This window comes from Tachysurus vachellii, chromosome 26 (assembly GCF_030014155.1).
Source record: "Tachysurus vachellii isolate PV-2020 chromosome 26, HZAU_Pvac_v1, whole genome shotgun sequence".
Classification (NCBI taxonomy): domain Eukaryota; kingdom Metazoa; phylum Chordata; class Actinopteri; order Siluriformes; family Bagridae; genus Tachysurus; species Tachysurus vachellii.
In genome coordinates this window covers 6,665,747-6,687,077 of record NC_083485.1, presented here as the reverse complement: position 1 = coordinate 6,687,077, position 21,331 = coordinate 6,665,747, and the positions used below count along the sequence as shown (strand labels likewise).

Genomic DNA, 21,331 nt, shown 5'->3' with positions numbered 1-21,331 from the left:
ACAATAAACTAAAGGAAGATTTTTCTTGGCCTAGTGAACAGTTCTGTGACTGGGATACTAGTTTTATATATATATATATATATATATATATATATATATATATATATATATATATATATATATATATTTGTCTTTGTTTAACTAATTTTTGGTTGTGGTAGAAAACCTACTATAATGTATTATAATTTATATGGTTTATAATAATATATTACTATACAGGGCACAAGCTATTCTTGTTATTCTTGGCTGTGTTTTTTTTTTCCGGCCCACTGTAGTGCATTTCAGTCCTGACGTCACTTCCGTCCCCCTCTCTCTCGCTTCCATCTTGCTCTCCGCGTGTGTTTGCTGCTAGCGTGCAGGTCAGTGAGGAGATCTAAAATACTCTCTTTCCTGCACAGACACTTCCATCTCCCAGGCTCAAGGTAAATTAAGAATCCGAGTCACCAGATCGGCACTTATTTCGTACGGAGTTTCCGTGGAAACGTTCAGAATCGTTGAGGATTTCAGGGACAGGAGCCTGGTGGAGTGACAGGGCCCCAAAACTGCACTGATGCCTAGTGAGGATTTTACATAACGAGTGTTTATTTACATTGACGTTGTCAGCCAAGTTCATTCATTCGTACCCAGTAAACAACAAAAACAACGATCAAACATGACGACGTTAAATATAACTTAAACATTTGTCTTTTTTTTAAGCTTTTGTATGCCAGTGTAGCTTTCGAGCTAACACAACAGTGCTTTACCTGACATGTTAACGTTTACTGACCGAAACCAACACTTTTGTGATTGAAGTCTTTGAATAGATCGGATTTAACGTTGTATTAAAAGTCATCAGGTGTTTGTTTAGCTGTTCAGAGCCGTCAGTTAGCATTAGCTGCTCTCTTGGGCCTCACACTACTGTTGCATTTTTTTAATTTATTTATTTTTTTTTGCTAAAAGCCGGTCGCTGGTTATTTATCAATACTATTTTGTTGCTGAAATAATTCTTGTTCTTTTTTCTTACTAAGAAAATTCGATTAAAATGCTTTAGCTGGTTTTAAACTTTAACATTTGTCTAGTGGTTTTAGACCGCACCCCTTTAACTCCTAGCGTGGTTTGTTAGGAAGTTAGCACATGGAGCTACAACTTAGCTTAGCCGATAGCATTGGTGCTAACTAACTCTCTTCAGGAGAAGCAGCTAATGCTAATCAAAAGAACGCCAGATTTGGATTCGAATAGCAAATAAGCTATGAATAAAACAACGGGACTTACTTACAGTAACGAGTAACACACTCGACTTTCTGATAACTTTTATTCCTCTTATTTTTTCTTTTATTGGTTTAGTAATGTTTAATGCTTGTTATGTCTGTGAGATGTTTACTAGCGGCTTTATATTCTCAGTTGTGATTGGACAGAATTACGTGTTTATTTAGTGTGCTAGTTCTTGTATCTTGTTTTTATAGTAATAAAACCTCCTCATGTACAGGGGTTGTATAGTGGAAGCTCTCTGTAATCTGTCAGTAATTATTAAATTGCTTAAAAAACGTGTTTTTTTTAAAGCACTCTGTTGACCTGCTTCATCTTTCTGCATGTCGTGTATTTATCCTAACATACAGTTGTTTCATTACATTTACATTTACAGCATTTGGCATTAACATCACTTGTTCATTTCTTCTGAAGTTAAGATTAAAAACAATATTGTCATAAAGACCCTTCTGTGGATTTTGCCTTTCACAGACCGTTTTACGAAATCTTATAGAAAGTGTTGTCTTATTAGTTTTACTTGGAAATACCTTTGTTTTAGTATTTTGCATCATGTAGTTTCATCAAGTTTTTTTTGTAGTTTGTGGTAGCGTAAACTCTATGTACATAAATGGCAGCAACAGTGATGTGAGAGAGCGTTGTATCTAATGCAGGACAGTTACTTGTCTCATTATACAATTTTATAATTCTGTACTGGGGCTTCAAGGAATGTATCTTGCTGTTAAAGAATGCTTGTATTATGTAAACATGTCAATTTGTTGTTCTTCAGATGAAAGAGACAATAATGAACCAGGAGAAATTAGCCAAACTGCAGGCGCAAGTCCGCATCGGCGGAAAGGTAAGACAACGTTTCTGTATTTGATCTGTTAAGAGTAGGTTTTGGCTGTAATTTGATTGGGTTATGCGTTTTGTTGTTACATAGGGAACTGCACGCAGAAAGAAGAAGGTCGTACACAGAACTGCTACTGCAGATGACAAGAAACTTCAGTTTTCTCTGAAAAAGTTGGGCGTCAATAACATCTCCGGCATTGAGGAGGTTCTGTCTTTGTTTCCCTCTCTACACACACGTGCGCACACACACGTGCGCACACGCACTCTCTCACACATACAGAGTTCATAAAATAAATCTGTATTGGATATGAAGTGCATGGCTGCTTTTTAAAACATTGATTCATTGTTCTATGTAGTGACCGACATATAGAAGCATTGTAAAGGCACATTTGGGCATTTTAAACTTTTTCCCATCTAAACAGTAACAAATGCACTGTCACGCTTTATTTGCAATGCAAAATACTTTTTGTTTGATTTTTGGTACGACATCTTGCCAGTGTATTAAGCAGAGGCATATGGGTGACTTGTTATCTATCAATCTATCTATCTAACTATATACATACACACACACACTATATGCCTGCTTGAATGTGATTAGAGATTTAGTTTGCACATATTGCACAACAGTCATTGTGCTCTGTATGAGGTTCCAAGCAGTGGGTCATTAACGGTTTAGGTGTTTATGCATTGAGTACGAAATTGAATTGACATCTCTACATGACTTGTTGCTTTTATGTAATCGGACATGTAGCTCAGATCCTTCTAGTTTTGACTCGGTCACTACAACTGAGCAACACTGTTCAGTCATTTCTGAACGCAGGGAGCCTAAATCCATCATTAGCTCTGCCTGTGTTCTGTGTCTGATCGAGACTACTCGATGCTCTGACTTTGCAGGTGAACATGTTTACAAACCAGGGAACAGTGATCCACTTCAACAACCCCAAAGTGCAGGCTTCACTGGCAGCCAACACCTTCACCATCACAGGCCATGCCGAGACCAAGCAGCTCACAGAGATGCTGCCATCCATTCTCAATCAGCTCGGTGCCGACAGCTTGACCAGTCTGAGAAAACTCGCTGAAGCCCTGCCCAAACAAGGTGCGCCTTTTACTCGTCAGGTTTTCTTGTTGTATCTACTGTTTAACATAAAGAGAACAGTCCATGGTCCACTTTTTTATATTCCTTGCTTGCCAATAGTGAATTGAAGGTATTAAACATAAAGTTGGGTTTTCAGGGTTTTTTGTTCTTATTGTTATTATAATATATAATAACATATTCTTATTATGTTATTGACATTTAGTAAAAAAAAGAAAGTCCCGAATGTGAAAGGATTTAATGCTTCGTACAGATTCGAGTTTGGATACCAATAATAAAATACCCTCCCCTTAAATACTGTCAGTTAGCTTTAGTGATCAGAACAGACACTGATCTGTCACTGTACTCAAACTGAATAGCTAACGGTATAAATAGAGTTGTTGATCAAAAAACTAAGCTTTGTTTACAATTCTATATAAATGCATGTTTCCTGAACTCTTATTGACAGAACTTTGACGTTACCTACTCTGTTACACGGCTTATTTTAGGTAATGATTTTTGAGCTAGCGTGAATGTGCCATCAGTCTGAGAACAGGTGTGATGGGGGTTTGACTTTGGCATGTGCCATGGCACAGCTGTCTTTAAGGGTCCGTCAAATGTGCAGGTTAAAATAATAGTATTTTGGTACATAATCGAAATTTGAACAAGTTATTTAGTTTGGAAACATTGGTTTCATTTACAAGATTCAGATGTGCACAGATCTTTAACCTTGTCCTTCTTTTTTTTTTCCATTTATTTTTTTTTTTTTTGTAGCTGGTGATGGAAAAGCACCAGTGGCAACAGGAGAGGAAGATGATGAAGTTCCAGGTTAGTCTTTTTCTTTTAATTGCTACCTATTATATCAATTAATATTATTACCTAATATTAGCCAGTTTTATATTAACAAAATACATTGTGGACAGATGTTTGTATAATTTTGTGCTTTGGATACTTTTTTATGCTGTAGGTTTTATAGCGTAAGAGTAGACACCAGGGAGTACATGTTAAAAGCATCTTTAACAGCTGACACCGTTAAACTTTTAAGGTCAAATTGTTAACTTATTAATTTGTTACTAAATGAACCATCCTGCTGTTCTTAAGTAATGATTTGGGCAAGCCTGACAGTGCTGTGGCAGTGTGCAGGGTTTTGTGCTACCAATAACATAAACTTTGAGAGAGTAAATATATTTCACCAAAGCAACAAGGAAATGTGATTTTCATTTTGTAACCTTGCCCTGAAGGTGTCTAATACCTTGCTAGCTGAGCCCACCAGTGGCAGCTTGGTAGTGCCGGGGCCTGAATCCCCGACTCGCTGAACTGTAGCTCAGAGCCTTGGACTATAGAGCTACTACTCAAATGTAAAAGTCTCACAAGGGGTAAATGGCATCCCACATGACCTGAAGCTCGATATATTCAGTTCCCTTTAACTGGCCCTAGAATTTTCATCTGCCTTTTTTATCCAGGCAAATGATCACCCTTTGTACATCTTTGTTTGCAGATCTTGTGGAGAATTTCGATGAGGCTTCAAAGGATGAGGCAAACTAACTTGAAAGGAGACGGACATTAAGAATCTTCAAACTCAGCTGGGCCACGTCGGACTTCCTTTTTTTTTCTTTTTTTTTTTTTTTTAAAATGTATTGCAGTCTTTTTTTTTTTTTTCTTCTTTTGTTCTCTCACATGCACTGCTGTTTTCCCCCTGTGTCCAAGCTGAGTGTGTGAAGTGTGTTCAACTGCAGTGTTGTAGCGTGGTGTGTGTTCCTTAGGGCATCCTGTCCATCTCTCCCTGTTACTGAGACTCTCCTTTGCGGCCTGGCTGAAACCCACATCTGGAAATAAACATTTGCTATTGATGAGCTTAATAAATACAGCACTGTCTTGCCTTTTTATTTAAAGAAACATGCATTACTTTTAATTTGTAAATATTGGTGTAACTCAGATTCCCAGCATTTTTTTTTTTTTTTTTTATGTTTATGAAATTAGTATTTGTGAAAGTAAAGCAAATGTTCATGGACAGTCATACATATTTACACCATTTGTAACCTTAAACATAACTGTCAGTTAACTCCTAATTAAACTAAGTTTACTATTTTATAAGATCATGCAAATCCACACGAGAAGGTGTCGGCTCAATGATGCACCTGTGGATTTGGGGCTTCAATTCCTCCCTCTACATACTGTAGGGGATTCCTTTTTCCTCCCTCTAGTCAGAGGTGTTGAAGGCTGATTGGCATGTCTAAATTGTTAGGTGCGTGTGAGCTTGTGCTCGCAACTGATTGACACTTTTTCCTAGGGGATAATCCCCAGGTTTTGCTGTTTAAAACATTAACGGATGTGTAAGAAGATCCCAGTACAATATTAGCCAAATTCCATAAAATCAACTGTGCTCTAACATGTGTAGCAGACTATACAATATTACCTCAGGTGCTACTCTGAGTATTAAGGAACTCTCAATTAGCATATCTGGTGTTATTGCTGACACTATAAAAGCTTTGCCGTTAGTAAAAAACATGCTTATCTCCTAAGAATGTGATATTTGACTGTAATAGCAATAACAGGTTGAAAATAGTACACTAATGGAATGATGATGCAGCATTGGGTTTTACTGAACCCTTACTCCAGACATAACCTATCCTTAACCTACGTCAAAGACTCCTTCAGCTTTAAGATGTGCATGTACCTGATTCCATAAAAATCTCATGTAGATAATTAAAAAAGCATGTTTTCGAACAGTCAGTAGTTTTACTATAAGGCTGTAGTTTTTGGTTAGCTTGCCATCATACCCATACCCAGATTTAGTCTCTTTGCTGTTACAATAACCTCTGCTCTTCTAAGAAGGCTTTCCTTGAGTGTGGCTGCAGGGAATTGTATTCATTCAGAAAAGCATGAGCGAGGTCAGATAGTGGTGATGCATGAGGACGACTGCCTTACAGTTCACCCCAAAGGTGTTTTTGAGGTCACAGCTCTGTACAGACCGCTCAGGTTCTTCTACTTCAACCGTGGTGAACCATGTCTTCATGGTTCAGCTGACTTTGTGCACAGGGGTGTTGTCATGCTGGTACAAGTTTGGGCTTCTAAGTTCCAGTGAAGGAAAACTAATGCTAGAACAAATATTCTCAGCAGTTTTGCACTTCAAACAAACAGTTCAAAAGAAACGTGTGTATGCGACGGTACTTTGGCTATCAAATGTCCACCATCACCTATACGTGAGTAACATAATTGGAAATGGTCACAGACCAAGCAAGAGCATGTCAGTTTTTTAGAACACTAAAGAAAACCTGAGACAAACAATGGCTTAGAATACAAGGAGCCTGGATAAGAATTCTCATATCACTGAGTTACTTATGAAACAACTCCTTATGGTTATGTGTATCATTGCATTGCTTAGTCATACACTTAAGAAGCTTGTGTGTGGTGTATAAAAGCCGATAACTTTGAAACGTTCCAGAATGTAATCATTTATCATGAAGCCATTTTTCTCAAGATTAGTATTTTGCACAGATTTATATTATGTTACTAGCTTACATGCTCTTAAAGTGTACAATAAGCATCTAAAAACCTTATTTCTGTGATAAAGTTAAAGAAATGTTTCTGTACATAAATGTACAATCATGTAAATAATATAGTGTAGTCTACAATTCTCTGTCCAGTTTTATTGTAGAACAGCTATTTCATTGGAAAACCTTGATAGAGATCACACAGACACACACACACACACACACACACACACAGTGACCAAAACACTGAATAAATATCCACAGTACACATCACACTTAAACATGTAGCTTAAAAAAGAGAGAAATGAGAGATGAAATTAGCTTCAGTAACTTCCAACTAATGTAAACATGCACAAAGTTCATTGGTTTCCTCTAACTGATCTCCACAGCATAATCTTCAGTCTTCTTTTGTGCCCTTTTTCACATGCAGGTTGTATTCACTAGTTGCAGTCACTCTTTGATTCCTTGTAGCAGCTTCAGTAAATGTGCTTCCATCACCTGCTGAACTGAAAACGCAGCACAAGTACAAAGGTGTCACATGTAGATATATGACATTTAGTAGATTTTTGATCACATTAAAGCAGCGGTGTCCAATCTTATCCAGAGATGGTCCTTGTGGGTGCAGGTTTTCATTCCAATAAATCAGAAGCCACATCTGAATCTAATGAAAGCAAAGGTCAACTGATTAAACAGCTGGAATCAGGTGTGGCTCCTGCATGTCTGGAGTGAAAACCTGCACCCACATCGGCTCGTCGCGGGTAAGACAATATGGCAATATTCTGATGTGCTTTAGCAATGTAATAATAAGTTGTTAAAAAAAAACTGGACACAGATTTAGATGAACAAGTCAGAGGTATGAAGAAAAAAAAACTCGCTGAGGTGACATGATGTAGAAAAGGAACCCAATCTCCTTCTAGGTCTAGGATGGTGGACAAAAATGAACACAAATTGAAAACCATTTGAAATTATGGAGTAGCAGAAGTACATTTTCAAACCAAAATAGGGCATAACATGTACTTAATTACAATGGATGTTAAAAGGTCTACACACCCCTGTTGAATTGTTTGTCATATAATAAATTTAAACCAGAATAAATCATGTCAGAGCTTTTTCCATCATCACTGTAAATTGCAACATATAAAAAAAAAAGAAATGTGGGAAAAATAAATCAAAATGACAAAAGCCTGGATGCATAAGAGTGTATACGCTTTTATAACTGAAGATGTAGCAGTGTTCAGAATGAACCAGTCACATTCACAACTAAGCCTAAATAAAGCTCAGCTGTACGTTATGGTACACAAGAGCTCACAGATCATGCATAGTATCTCATTTGTTGAAACATATCCATCAGTAGATTGTTATAAAGGTATTTATATTTATATATTATATATTTGTATTTATATATGTATTCGAGGACATTAGCTATACCTGTATACCATTAGCTATATCACTGTAAACCCCAGGATCAGTAAGAACAGGATGTCCTTCCAAAATGTAGAAAAGGACAAGACAAACACTTACCAGGGAGGCTTACATAAGACCTCCAGAAACATTAAAGAAGCTGAAAGTACTCTGTGCATGTGGCAACAATCTCTCAGCTTCTTCACACGGCTGGATTAATGGGGTACGGCGACTAGACAGAAGCCTCTCTCACATAAAACGTCTAAGCTCAAATAAAGCACCGCAAACCATTTGGGGCAATTTGTGATGCTCGGATAAAACCAATTCCAAAGGCAGAATAATTTTAGAATAACAAAAGGTATGTTTGGCACAAATAAAACATCACCAAAAGAACATCATGCCCACAGTGCAGCATGGTGGTGGCAGAACTGGGGTTTTTATCAGTGTGGAGGAAATAACGAATAGCTACAAATACGAATTTAGTGTAAAACCTTCAGCTGTTTACTTAATAAGCTGAAATGGAAAAGGAGTTTCAGCACAACACATACAAAGACACATCATACCTCCAAATGGACAAAGGAATGGTTTAACCAAAAGATCAATATTTCTGAATGAAAAAGCCAGAGCACAGACCTGAACATCTGGGGGATGACCTGTAGTAGGCTGTGAGATAGAGATGCCCTTAAAATACTGGGTCAGACTTGATAGTCTTGATAGATATTCCATGATATGTTATATAGTGCTATTTGCTTTAAATTAGTATCGGTTTCAATACTTTTGCTTACCTAATCATTGTGTAGTCTTCCACCAACGGTGCCATGTTCTAGGATGTTTAAAGCATCTCATGTTCATCTTCTGATCTCAAACCCAGTGTATAGCAGAAGAATTATACTTGTCGTTCTAATACTTTTGGACGGTATGTGTTCTGTACACAGTGCATACTGCTTTTTTTTTTTTATTTATTTAAAACGAAGTGTCTTGATGTTCGTAGAGAATATGCAACCCCGCAAAGCCATGCTGGAAAAGCAGAGTATATGGCACATGGAACACTTCAGCATTGAAAGCAGACGCTGTGGAGAATTGAAGCCAATTATACACCACCAGAGTCTCTCTTATTTTTATGCAGACGCTTTGCTTCTTAATTGACTTTCATTGTCTTTTTTGTTATACATTGTTCTTTTTATATTGAATTGTGTGATTACCTTTAATGTGAATGACTGGGTTTCAAAAAACATACACCGCTTAAACATAAAATGTACAGAATAATCTGTATATATAAAGTGTAGTAACTAAGCATGATTTATAGAACTGTAAGTCAATCATTCAAGGTTTATTTTATACAATTTTCTTGTGTAAATGTTCCTACAATTGACGCAAGTATAAACCTGTAAAAATAAATACGATTGTTCGAATCCAGCTTGACAAATGAGACCCACTAAATATTACAGGACATTTACAATATCAACAAATGCCCACGCTGGCAGATTGAAACTGAGCTTACCATGTCTGTGGCCCATTGCTACTGCCATGTCCATAGCATTGAAGCCAGAGTCAGACTCCATGGTTGGGTCAGCTCCGTTCTCTGTTCAAAATATAAAATGTTATATAGTGTAAATCCACTTCAAATTCAGTTCGAACCCTAGCGTACAATCTTTTGTAATGACGTAAGCTTTGCCCGCTTACCCAAAAGTAGCTCCACACAGCGGACATGGTTCCCGTGCACCGCGTACAGTATAGGAGCTCCTCCATTCTGAGACAAGCATAAACAGTTATAGCTGGTGAATGGTATAATGACAGCAATATAGCAGTACAACTCTTACTTCACTTATTTCACTGTGTACTGCAACAGCTATATATGGTTGAAATGACAATAAAAGCTGCTTGACTTGACTTCCTTTTGTATCATTCAAGTTTGAAGAACTCGAATCTTTAGAAACTCGAGCATCACAAAACTAAAATTTAGGAAGAAGTACAAAGCGCTTTTGTTTTGTGTAATTTCTTACCCAGTCATATTCGTTAACATTCACACCACAGTCAATGAGCATTCTAACGATGTCTGTGTACCCTTTACTGCACGCCAATGATAATGCACTTTCTCTTCCTTTAGCCAAAATGTGGGGGTCTGCACCCTGAAAACAAAAAAAAGTATGTTAGCTTGGTATGCACACACACACACACACTTATATACATGGTAAAAACACGCCCATATTTTTTTCTGAATATCTCTTTCTAGTCCCCCCTTTCTGTATTAAAAGCCTCCACTCTCTACAGTAGACTTTTTACTAAATCTTGGAGCATAGCTGTGGGGATTTGTGCTCTAACTGTTACTAAATAGAGCATTAGTGAGGTGTTGGGTGTTGGGTGAGGAGGTGTGGGACAAAGTCGGTGTCCCAGTTCATCCCAAAGGTGTGCATTGGGGTTGTGCACAGTGGCACTGTTACACTTTAACATATTTAAGTTCTAGTGAAAGGAAATTGTGTGGTTACAGCAACAATCTATAGTCGTCTATACTCGTTTATAAATCAATTCATGGCTTAGGACCGAAATACATTACAGATATGCTAATTGAATATAAACCAAGCAGACTACTCAGATCATTAGGATCAGGTCAGTTAGAGATACCAAGGGTTCACTCAAAACAAGGTGCGTCAGCATTTAGTTATTATGCCACCTATAGTTGGAATCAGCTTCCAGAAGAGATCAGATGTGCTTCAACAGTAGACACTTTTAAATCAAGATTAAAAAACACATCTGTTTAACTCTGCATTTACTAAATGAGCACCGTGCTGCTTCACACTGACTGCACTTTTTTATCCAAATCACTTTTACACCTGTTTTATTCTTTTTAACATATTTTAAACTGTTTTTATTGAAATCACATTTGTTATCTTTAATTGTTCTTTGTTTTTATTGTGATTTTATCATGTGTCTCTTATTTGTACATATATTTTTTTTTCTCTCTTATAAACTGTTTTCTAATTTCTATGTAAAGCACTTTGAATGACCTCTGTGTATGAAATGTGCTATACAAATAAACTTGCCTTGCCTTAACTTGCCTATAGAAGAGCCATGAGTGGTGGTGAGGACATGGCTGTGATACACACTTGATCTCATAAGCAAACGTGATGAACGATGTAGCTGCTGGTAGAATTTACTTATGATTGTGTTTATGATCAGATTAAACCCTATGCAGCTTTAATGGATACTGGTTTACAGCACTCACACTCTGGAGCAGAAACTCCACCACAGCGATCTGACCATGAGCTGCAGCCCACATTAACGGTGTGAAGCCCTCTTCATCCTGCAGGTTTATTGCTGCCTCTGATTGGCAGAGAAACAAAACCACACCAGTGTCAAATCTTTAACATGGTCAAAACAGTTTGCAAAAACGACTCATTTAATATGATCATAGAGCCTTACCTTGTTCTATTCGGCTGGCTAAGTAGATCATTTCTCCCTGTGCTGCAAGCTGGTGAATGGACAGAGCTGGAAAAATGAACAGAAGACAAACAAAATGAAACCTTTTCAGTTAATTGTGCTGGCTAACAAATGTAGTGATTGGCTGAAAATTCATCGGAAAGAAATCTAAGATTCTCTTTAAAATCTGGTCGGGACAAGATGCATAAAATGACTACATGTAATCATTTCAAATGAGATCCTAAACTTTGGTGTGTAATGTCTAATATACAGTGCCTTGCAAAAGTATTCAGCCCCCTGACCGATTCTCTCGTATTATTAAATTAGAATTGGTGCTCTGAAGTTTTGTTCTGATGGATGTTTTATTTGAAAACCCTGAAACTCATACACAATTATTAGAAGATGACATTGTGTTTTTAATGGGAAATATATTTAGGAAACAACTGTTATTTTGATTGAAGATATTTTTTAATTGAGTACTGCTCAAAATAAACTAAATAAAATATCGCTTTCTGCTATGAAAAAATATTTTACACTGATCATCCTTTTGAAAAGTTTACACTTCCCCTGGCATTTAATGCATCATGTGGCCTTCATGAGCTTCAGTGAATGTTTTGAGCTCATGTAAAAGTTGTATACGAGTCTCTCAGTTGTCCTTGTTGTAAAAATACTTTTCTTCTTTTTCATCTACTTTTGTCTTTTCCCATTAGGGGTCACCACAGCGAATAATCTGTTTCCACGTATCTCTATCCTCGGCATCCTCTACTCTCGCACCAATTATCTTCATGTCCTCTTTTAACTCTTGTTTTGGCCTTCCTCTTGACCTCTTACCTGTAGCTCCATCTCCAACATCCTTCTACCAATATAACCATCTCCCTCCTCTGTACATGTCTAAACCATCTCAATCTATCCTCTCTGACCTTGTCCCCAAAACAGCCAACCTGAGCTGTCCCTCTGATGTCCCTCTCGTTCCTAATCCTGTCCATCCTCGTCACTCCTAAAGAGAACCTCAACATCCTCATCTCTGCTACCTCCATCTCTGCATCATGTTTTTTGTTCTCTCTGCTACAGTTTCTAACCCATACAGCAGAGCTGGTCTCACTACTGTCTTGTACACTTCGCACTCTTGGAAAGGGTTCAAATATGCAAAAGCAGCTGGTAAACTAAATAAAGTGAAGGACTTTTGGTAGTTTAACTGCTCATGACAAACACAGGACTTATTACAAAACATAAAAACAGTCATCCAGGTCACAACAGTATTAGGAATCAAGCGGATATACGCAGATTTTGAACTGGTTTATTTGTATATATTCAGTTATTTTGCTAGAAATATGAAATAGTTTATTCAATAAAATATTTTTATTTTAAAAATAATATTTTCTTTCCTTAATTATTAACAAGTATGTAACTCCTTTTTTGATACTTGAGTTGTAATTAGTTATGTAGTTGTACTGTAGAGAATGTAGGGAAGATGAGCTTCTTTTATCTGGGTGAAAAATGTACGTTGGAAAATAGAAGAGCTCCAGTTTTTACTTAATCAGAGAAGTTCTGGGAAAAATAGAAGTTTTTCTCACAGTGAACAAGCAGCGGAGTGGACGAGACCTCGTTGCCACGGTGCTTATTGGTAAGTGTGGTCGACTGCTTGATCGGTGAGAAGTGCTTGGTGGTTGAAGGTGTGTATACGTGTCTAACCTGGATCCCAGGAGACGGTGAGGTCTGAATGTTGCATTCCGCTGGAAAGAGAAAGAAAGACAATATCCGTTAAACAAAACTTATTGAAGATAAGGATTGGCTTATTGAATATTCTTATATCAAATCTGTAGTGGATATAATTGTGCATCATTTAAAGCAAAATGGTTTCTAATGAAAATCTAAATATATTAGTACAGCACAAAAACTTGGAGCGCAGTGCAGCAGCTGCAGATACTTAAGCCTCAACCTCTCAGTTCTTTACTCTGATTGCATCGTGCCACAATGTTTTGCACAGGTGATACAAGTAACTTTGTCAAAAAGATCTGGATGACTTGAAGATATAAATAGTGGGTACTATTTGGCTTTTAAGCTTTATTCGTCTTACCTTTAAACAAGACTGATGCTACCTCTAGGTCAGAGTTCACCTGGTCTTGGATGTTCTTACTGTCTTCCTCATTCAGAGACTTCACAAAGCGTGAGCACACGTTCATGTCAAAGCGGTTTGGCAAGATAAATTTGGGGCCCATGGCCACATTCTGGGAGCTGGCATCCTCCACCGTGCCAATATTGACAGCAGGCTCCACTTTGATGGTCGTCATCTCCGGCAGAGGGCACATGCCCTCCATTTCTTCTGATGCCATGTGGTCCTGTGGATCAGATCAACTTCTGATGATGTGCATGCAAATGATCAGTCTTGGGTGAGAAACATTGAGATAAAAGCCGGTGAATCGTTTTAACACAGACTCTTAATAACACAATGGCAACAGGATTCAGTATAAAAAGATAAACCAGCATGCATGAGCATCATTGTGTTGTTGATGTCAGATACAAATATCAGATCAGTCAAACAGGTCCAAGTGTTTGTGTGTGATTACAAAAAAAGGACATACCTAATTCATTCTCAATAAAATGCTCCTGTCAAGAAACTGTAATATGTCTCAAGCACCTCTTACTGAACGTTGTTTCTGATTAAAAACCAAGCAGCTGAATCACATGAAGGTCCTGACAGCGTTTAGCTTGTTGTCTTCTACATAGCTGGGTCTCTGGTGCTAAGCTAACTAGCTAGGTACATATTTTAACCCTAACTCTTTCCGGTAAGACTTTTCCTTAAAATAATTATTTATTCTATATATCTCTGTATCTAAATGAATGGTTAGGTTAACAACGAAATACTGTACACTGAGATATTTATTCGCAGAACTATTGTAAACGCTGAGAGATAGCTAGGTTGGGACTTTAATCCGTGTCGCGCATGCGTACAACGTTAACACGTTTAAGGGAGGGTTATGCGCATGCGTAGTATGAAGCTGGGGACCTGATCTATGCAGCTTGTGATGCACCTGACGCTGTCTTTCCCCAGTAATGTCACATGACTCCTACACCAAAAATGTGTTATGAGGTTAAATCTTCTCAACCGACTGTGTTGAATAAATGGTCCCTTTCCAGGCTTCAAGTGTACACTAGTGGCTTTTAGTGGTCAAAGTGCAGACCACTGATATAAGTGGGCAGGCAGGACCCTCACTTATAAAGGTTTACTGGCTGTTAGCAAAAGTTAGTAGATAAGGTATATTGGCTGTTAGCAGGATGTGGAGCTCTCCATTATTAAAACAAATGAATTCTTTTTAACAATTGAAAGGAATTTTGCAACCAAATGCTCCTGAGGGGACAATTCTGAGTTCATTATAGACTTAACATTAATTATTTTCTGTCAAAGTCTTTAAATGTTCACTGATGAAGACCGGCGTGACTGATGCAATGGCAGTTCAAAGACGGCCTGACAATCTCCAAGTGGTTCTATCCACAGCAGTCCCATGGGTCATGTGCTGTCCATGCAGATCTATCCCCAGCAGAGTGCACCATCAAGCGACGGTACTCCACTTGGTCAAGTGGTAGCCTAGTGGTTAAGGTGTTGGGCTACCAACTGGGAGGTTGTGAGTTTGATCCCAGGTGCACCAAAGCTGCCATTGTTGGGCCCCTGAGCAAGGCCCTTAACCCTGAGTTTCTCAGTTCATGATACTTCAAAAATAAAGTATCAAGTAAGTCGTACTGGTTAAGGCGATCTGCCAAAGGTCTGGAAAGAAGAAGCGGTCAGACCGGGAGCTCAAAACATTGGGAGCTCAGGAGCATTTATAGCTCAATAAAGACAGAGTCAAGTCAAGAAGATTTTATTGTCATTTCAACCATATATAGCCGACGCAGTACATAGTGAAATGAGGCAATGTTTCTCCAGGATCAGGGTGCTACATAAAACAAAAATAGAGCTACTTAGAACAACACAAAGCTAAGGACATAAAGTAAGTTGTCCTAGCCACATAAAGTGCATCTGTGCGACCTAGTACAGAAGTCCTAAGAGGCCATGCATTATTAAAATTTTCTTCTTTCTTGTTTTTTCATGATAATGACTTAATTTTTGTTGTCATCTCGATATAAACATTGTTTTATGATCCCTGCATAAGAACATATTCTAGAGGGACAACAAGAGTAATGCAATAAAGCCTTTGCTTTTCATTGTGCAGTATTTCCTGCATGCCTTTTTTTAATCAATTAAAAGCAAAACAGTCTGTGTTTTATATTTCATATTTTTTAGTGGTGTGATTGTATTTCTCCCTTAAGATGGATTGCATTCGTTTCTGAAACAGATATGAAAAATATTTAGGCTATTTTCAATGTATTATCATCCAAAATGAATAATTTGTTATTTTAAATAAGCTTGTTATTTCTGGCAGATTATGTCATTACAAGACTAAAAAATGCCCCACTTCTGCTACTAAGAAGTATTATATGCTAATAAGAAAGTTATACACGGTCAAGTCTTGCTCATGATAGCATTAAAACATTGAAATTATAACCTTCAACATGTGAATTTTATGAATTAAGAGCAATCCTTTAAATCATGTATTATAAAAGAGGCACAGTTTAAAATTGCAGGTAGAATCACAAACATATTCATAATAGCCATTACATTTACATTGTTTTTGTACTAGAAAAATGTATACAACTTTCTTGTACAACTCGGTCTTCTGATTCTGTCTGTCCTTAAGACACCTCTAGATGGTGCACTTTTAACATATATATTTTCACAGCCATCTTTCCACCAGTGGAGATATTAGTAGATTTCTGGGATCTGAAGTCCCTGGAAATGGCTCAGTGCTCTGAGGAGCAAACAGGAAGGGTGGGCATTCTCCTTGGCTTCCCTCCAGTTTCCTGTTTAGTTTCCAAATGCATTTTTGATTACCCAAACATGTGTCTGCTTTTGAGTGACTCTTTTGGAAGTTGAATCCCGTCTTTGCCTCTTTTTAAAATGTAGTTCTATAGATCTGGGGTATGTTGAGACATGGTAGGCAATCTTTTGAATCAGATTGTTTTCAGTGACTGGGAAGTGATTCAAATCTTGTTTCTAATGTTGTCCAATTTGGCATAATGTGCTGTCACCTACAGCTGCTGAAGAAAGGGTTAAAAACAAAAACACCCAAAACCTGTCAGAATCTATACACTATTAACTAGGATACAGAGTTTGCTTCACATTCAAAAGCCCACAATGCGTGCAAAGAAGACAGTTCAAATGTTCAACAAAATAGTTTTTGTTTATGTGGTTATGGGCATGTCCACATTGTGCCAATTATTTGGAGTTATACAGTGTCAAACCCAACGTTGCATGAATGCCATAGGAAAAACTCAATGCCCAGAAATGTAACCTTTTACAATGTTGACAGTCACATCAAGTCAAGTCAAGAAGCTTTTATTGTCATTTCAACCATATATAGCTGTTGCAGCACACAATGAAATGAGACAAAGTTTCTCCAGGACCATGGTGCTACACAAAACAAAGACAGAGATAAGGACTTAGTAAGTTAGTCCTAGGTACATAAAGTGCATCTGTGCTACCTGGTGCAAACAGTGCAGGACAAGACAAGACAAAAAAGACAGTGCAGGACAAAAGACAATACACAAAAAGACAATACGTAAAAGACAATAAACAGAAACCACGCCGATCACAGGTTTTTATAAAGCAGAGAATTATAAATAAATTAGAGCAAGCTATAGAGCAAGCTATCTATTCATACATTTTTTTCATCACCTAACCTAGAGCATCTACAATTATGTCAATATACAGCAAAGCTGAGAATAAAAACAGTAATAAAATTGCAAAAACAATTTTGTTCATTGTTCTGACTTGATAAAAAAAATAACTGGATGCATAGATATAGAGAATAGAGCATATAACATGCCTATACTTTTGGCTATCAATCATCAATTGATTGACGATGTGTCAGCCAACTTGTGTGTCAGATGGGTCAGATGTGTCAGATGGGTTTTGTCTATAAGGGCAGTCTGCTGCTACTGGTAGCCGATACAATTCCAGATAGGTGTTAATTCTCACCCTGTATGGGACACTGGGCCTGCTATTGCAAAGGGGCATGGCAACTGCGCCTGGTGTTACAGTGGGCGTGGCTAAACCACACCGAATCACAGGGGGCGGGGCTTCTTTCCCGGTGTTGCCGAAACAGAAGTAACAAACAGTAGAGCAGCCACAAAGCAGCTACCAGGAATATCAGCTGTCTTATTGAAATGTCAATGTAGCTCCTTTTCGGTAACCGTCACGACCTTCTTACTGCAATATCGTTTTATTAAACCTCCCGGACGTCTCCTGCTCTGAGGTGAGTTTGTTTTGTGGATCTTATCTGTTGAAATCGTAACTTGCCATTCAAACAGAACAGTGTAAAAGTAATTATTCTCGCTAATGAGCTCGGCTACACGAACGCCATTAAAAGCTGTCTGATGATTGACACGCGGAAACCATGGAAACCGACCTGCGATGTTTTTTTATTATTATTATTTATTTACTGTTGAAAGTTAGAGCGATCACTCGAAATTAAGTAAAGACACGCTGTTTATTTTGTCACTGTTACTGTGTTCATTTAGTCCTCTGGCTTACCTGGAATAATAGGAAATAAACAAGCGCTCGTGACGCTGGTTAGAGAAGATGCGAACTGTCTCGTGCGCAAGCCACCTGCTCTATTTACATTCTGTAACAAAAAGATATCTATTATTTAGTTTTTATTATTTGTGTGTGTGTGTGTGTGTGTGTGTGTGTGTGTGTGAAAGCGATTCAAGTTGCAAATGATATGATCATGTCTTTAAGAAAGCCTTTATTAAATTCGCAGATATACCTGTCATTTGATATTGTTCATGCGCGTGCACCTACAGTACCACTATGGCAGAACCTGATGATATTCTTTTGATTAGTTTAAGAGGATTAATTTTGAACAAATCTTACTTTGATGTGAGAAAAGGGATTAGATGATAATATAGCAGATAACTGAAGATTAAGGTTAGATCTCTTAGATAGGTAGACTGAATAATAGCTGCAGAGGTGCACTGACACTTGGGGAGTGAATAAAACATAATGTGCAACACTTTATATACCTTAAAAAGTGCATTTTAAGAGCTCATTCTTAGTTGTGTTCATATTTCAAATGGTTTTGTATTTTGTAGAATTTGTAGCCTGTCTTTGTGAAAGCAAACACACTTAAGGTCACTTGCTGTATAGGCTGCTATAGACAGACTGGAGTGTGCCAGATGTGCAAACACTGGCTGCTGTGTCCTGGTTATTAGGAGAGATTTTACTTCCTCCTTCCATGTGGCAGAGGTTGGGTTTTATGCAAACAGTTTGGCCTGAATAAAGGTCCCAGGATGAAGGAAGTTTAGAAGTGTTCTCTAATGCTGTACACTTTGTAAATTAATTAATAAAAAAAAAAATAGCAGATGATATACAGCATGATTATTAACTAACTGTACTAAAACAAGATCAGTACCTCACTTTGGTTTATAATACTGATTCCTGAGTTACAAACATTGCAGTTTCCCAATAATAATATAATTTACAAAACACATCTGTTTTTGTGGAAAACTCCATTGTGGATACTGATTTGTTGGTTGAGGTATTTTTATTCTTTCTCACCATTTTGGAGTTTTTTAGGATATTAACCTGGATGGCTATGAATTTTCTACAGCTAAATGAGATTACAGAATGGAAAACCTATTCAATATGTCCCCATACAAATCTAGAAATGAATCAGGGAATTTATTTTCCTTCAAATTTATTTTCCTTTAAATTACTGTTTAATGCCGTTGTCCTTGAAATATATTATATAGTTCCTGAAGAACTGATAAAGCCCTTTTGGAAGATTAGCAAAAAGCACTAGTGGTCTTAACTTATTACTACCTTGCACGATACCATGACATGGATTACTGAAGAAAAAAAAAATATATATATATATATAAAAGTTAGTAAATTCATGACTTCATGTTCGACTGACCATCTTTTTTGAAATAATTTCATTATTCCCAGTAAATAGTCTGCAAAATTTTAGTCATGTGTGTGCATTGTGCAGCCTTCACATCTGGAATGATCACAAATTACATGTTTCCCATTAGGATGTTGCATATGAATGACATAAGTCATAATTACGACTGATAATTTTTGTTCCCTGAGTTCCCAGGACTTTTTCTGACGGTTTCTATACCGAATACTGTTCTGAAAATGTTTAGCTTTTTTTTTTTTATTTATGTGTTTCAGCAAGTATTCTATGCATGTTGTGCATTTTTGCATCATGAAAATGATATATCTAGCTGTGTGTTATGCGTTATGACATCAATGAAGAATAGTATGCATAAATGAACCAGGAAGAATAATATGCATAAATGATCCAGGTCATGTTCTTTCTATCAACAGAGCATGTAAACACAACATACCCGTAATTACCATATCATAAACGGAATAATTCTGACACTTTATTATACACAGAGATATGGAGGATTTAAAAACAAGTGCTACAGAAAAGGGTCCAAACTTCCTTATATTCTTAAAATATCCTTGCTAGATTCATGAATTTGTCAGTGATTTATGTCTAATATAAGAGGTCTTTAAATTATAAAATAAAAGGTCCTCATTTGGATATTTGCCAATTTACGCCCTGCAAATTGTCAAATGATTTGTGAAAGATTGATCCAATTTTATAATGTGGTTAATTTAGGAGGATCATAGCTTTAAATGTCTTATTATTACTTGTGCCAAGTGCTTTTGCATTACTGTCAACGCAGGCGAAGACAGACTCCAGTTCAGCTTCCTCGTTTGTAACTCCTAAAAACAAGATGCATCATCACTCCATCAGTTTTCTGTACTAGTTCCTTGAGTGACCCAGAGACAACATGAGGAAGATGTTCTTGTGTTCTTTACTATGACCCTTTAAAGTCAAAATGCAGCATGTCTGTAACACTTGTGTGCATTTGACCCTTTTGGCATTTTCCTGGAAAATGTCTTGACTTTTTTATATTTTCTTTCTTACACACTTCCATTTACATTTATGGCATTTGGCAGATACCATCTAGAGCCACTTACATTTATCTTATTTTATATGGCTGAGTAATTTAGCAGCTCAAGAGCCCAGCAGTGGCAGTTTGGTGGTCCAACATCTTAAACACTTCCCAGTAGTCCAATGAGTAGTCCAACATTTTAAACACTTCCCAGTACTTAAATTACGATCGCTCTCGAAAACGTGAGTTACTTTTTAAAATACTGATTTACCTTCACGCAGCAGCCACTCATCACTTAGGACAGTATACTTACATATGTGCCTGAATATATGTGTAAGTATACTGAAGTGGATTCCCATGTTTTTTCTTTTAGATAAACAGGAGACTTCTTGTGCTCATCTTTGACAGTGGCTCCGCACTCGAATCTGCTCTGGCGGGTGTTTGCCTCAACCTCTACACATAATCCTGTCATGAACTTGGACGAGTCTGATTAGCGACAAAGCGGCTTCTTCCAAAAAGTCGATGGCAAAGCAAACAAGAAGCTGTTTATGCTGCACTTCAAAACAGGTGTCTCATCTGAGGCGTTAGCCGAATGCTAACATGAAGTGCCAGTGAGAAACGGAATAAAACCACTGCAAACTGATACGTCTTATTTATAGCCATTAATTAATCACCATAGTTAAACATTAAAAGGTAACTGCTCAGTCATTTTACTTCCTTAACCAGAGATTTGCAAGCAGGGAATTTTTTATAGCTGGAGCTTTATAAATATTACACGCTCTTAGTGCAGGTAGATTCATTTTAATTGGGTAATGCTGTCACTGGATTTAACCTGCAACGTCGTTTATTTGTTTATATCTTAGAA

General features: G+C 37.4%; 3 protein-coding genes across 12 annotated transcripts in view; 2 read left to right on the top strand and 1 right to left on the bottom strand.

Annotated features, from left to right (window-relative positions):
- Positions 1-269: 269 nt before the first annotated feature.
- On the top strand, positions 270-5,008 carry btf3 (basic transcription factor 3). Of its 2 annotated transcripts, none has more exons than XM_060863201.1 (6): positions 270-359; positions 2,012-2,080; positions 2,165-2,278; positions 2,968-3,169; positions 3,920-3,973; positions 4,644-5,008. In XM_060863201.1, the coding sequence occupies exons 2-6, from the start codon at positions 2,012-2,014 to the stop codon at positions 4,688-4,690; spliced, it is 486 nt and encodes a 161-aa protein (XP_060719184.1). In that variant the 5' UTR covers positions 270-359; the 3' UTR covers positions 4,691-5,008. The 2 variants fall into 2 exon arrangements, with proteins under 2 accessions (XP_060719184.1, XP_060719185.1); XM_060863202.1 differs by having other exon boundaries at positions 283-422.
- A 1,767-nt stretch (positions 5,009-6,775) lies between these two features.
- ankra2 (ankyrin repeat, family A (RFXANK-like), 2) lies at positions 6,776-20,953 on the bottom strand. Of its 4 annotated transcripts, none has more exons than XM_060863316.1 (9): positions 20,780-20,953; positions 13,535-13,796; positions 13,032-13,190; positions 11,461-11,526; positions 11,264-11,361; positions 10,044-10,169; positions 9,724-9,790; positions 9,542-9,622; positions 6,776-7,145 (listed from the first exon to the last, which is right to left on the bottom strand). In XM_060863316.1, exons 1-9 carry the CDS (start codon positions 20,936-20,938, stop codon positions 7,090-7,092), a joined length of 1,074 nt encoding a protein of 357 aa, XP_060719299.1. In that variant the 5' UTR covers positions 20,939-20,953; the 3' UTR covers positions 6,776-7,089. The 4 variants fall into 4 exon arrangements, with proteins under 4 accessions (XP_060719299.1, XP_060719301.1, XP_060719302.1 ...); XM_060863318.1 differs by lacking the exon at positions 20,780-20,953 and adding an exon at positions 14,040-14,435 and having other exon boundaries at positions 13,535-13,842; XM_060863319.1 differs by lacking the exon at positions 20,780-20,953 and adding an exon at positions 14,143-14,435.
- The window catches only part of arhgef28a (Rho guanine nucleotide exchange factor (GEF) 28a), a 78,205-nt gene continuing 74,529 nt past the window's right edge, over positions 17,656-21,331 (top strand). For 5 of the 6 annotated variants that reach the window (XM_060863312.1, XM_060863315.1, XM_060863313.1 and 2 more), the window contains exon 1: positions 17,656-17,807. The gene's annotated coding sequence lies outside the window, so the exon portion shown is untranslated. Of the gene's footprint in view, positions 17,808-20,839; positions 21,160-21,331 lie in introns of all 6 variants that reach the window. The other variant, XM_060863311.1, reaches the window with a different exon arrangement.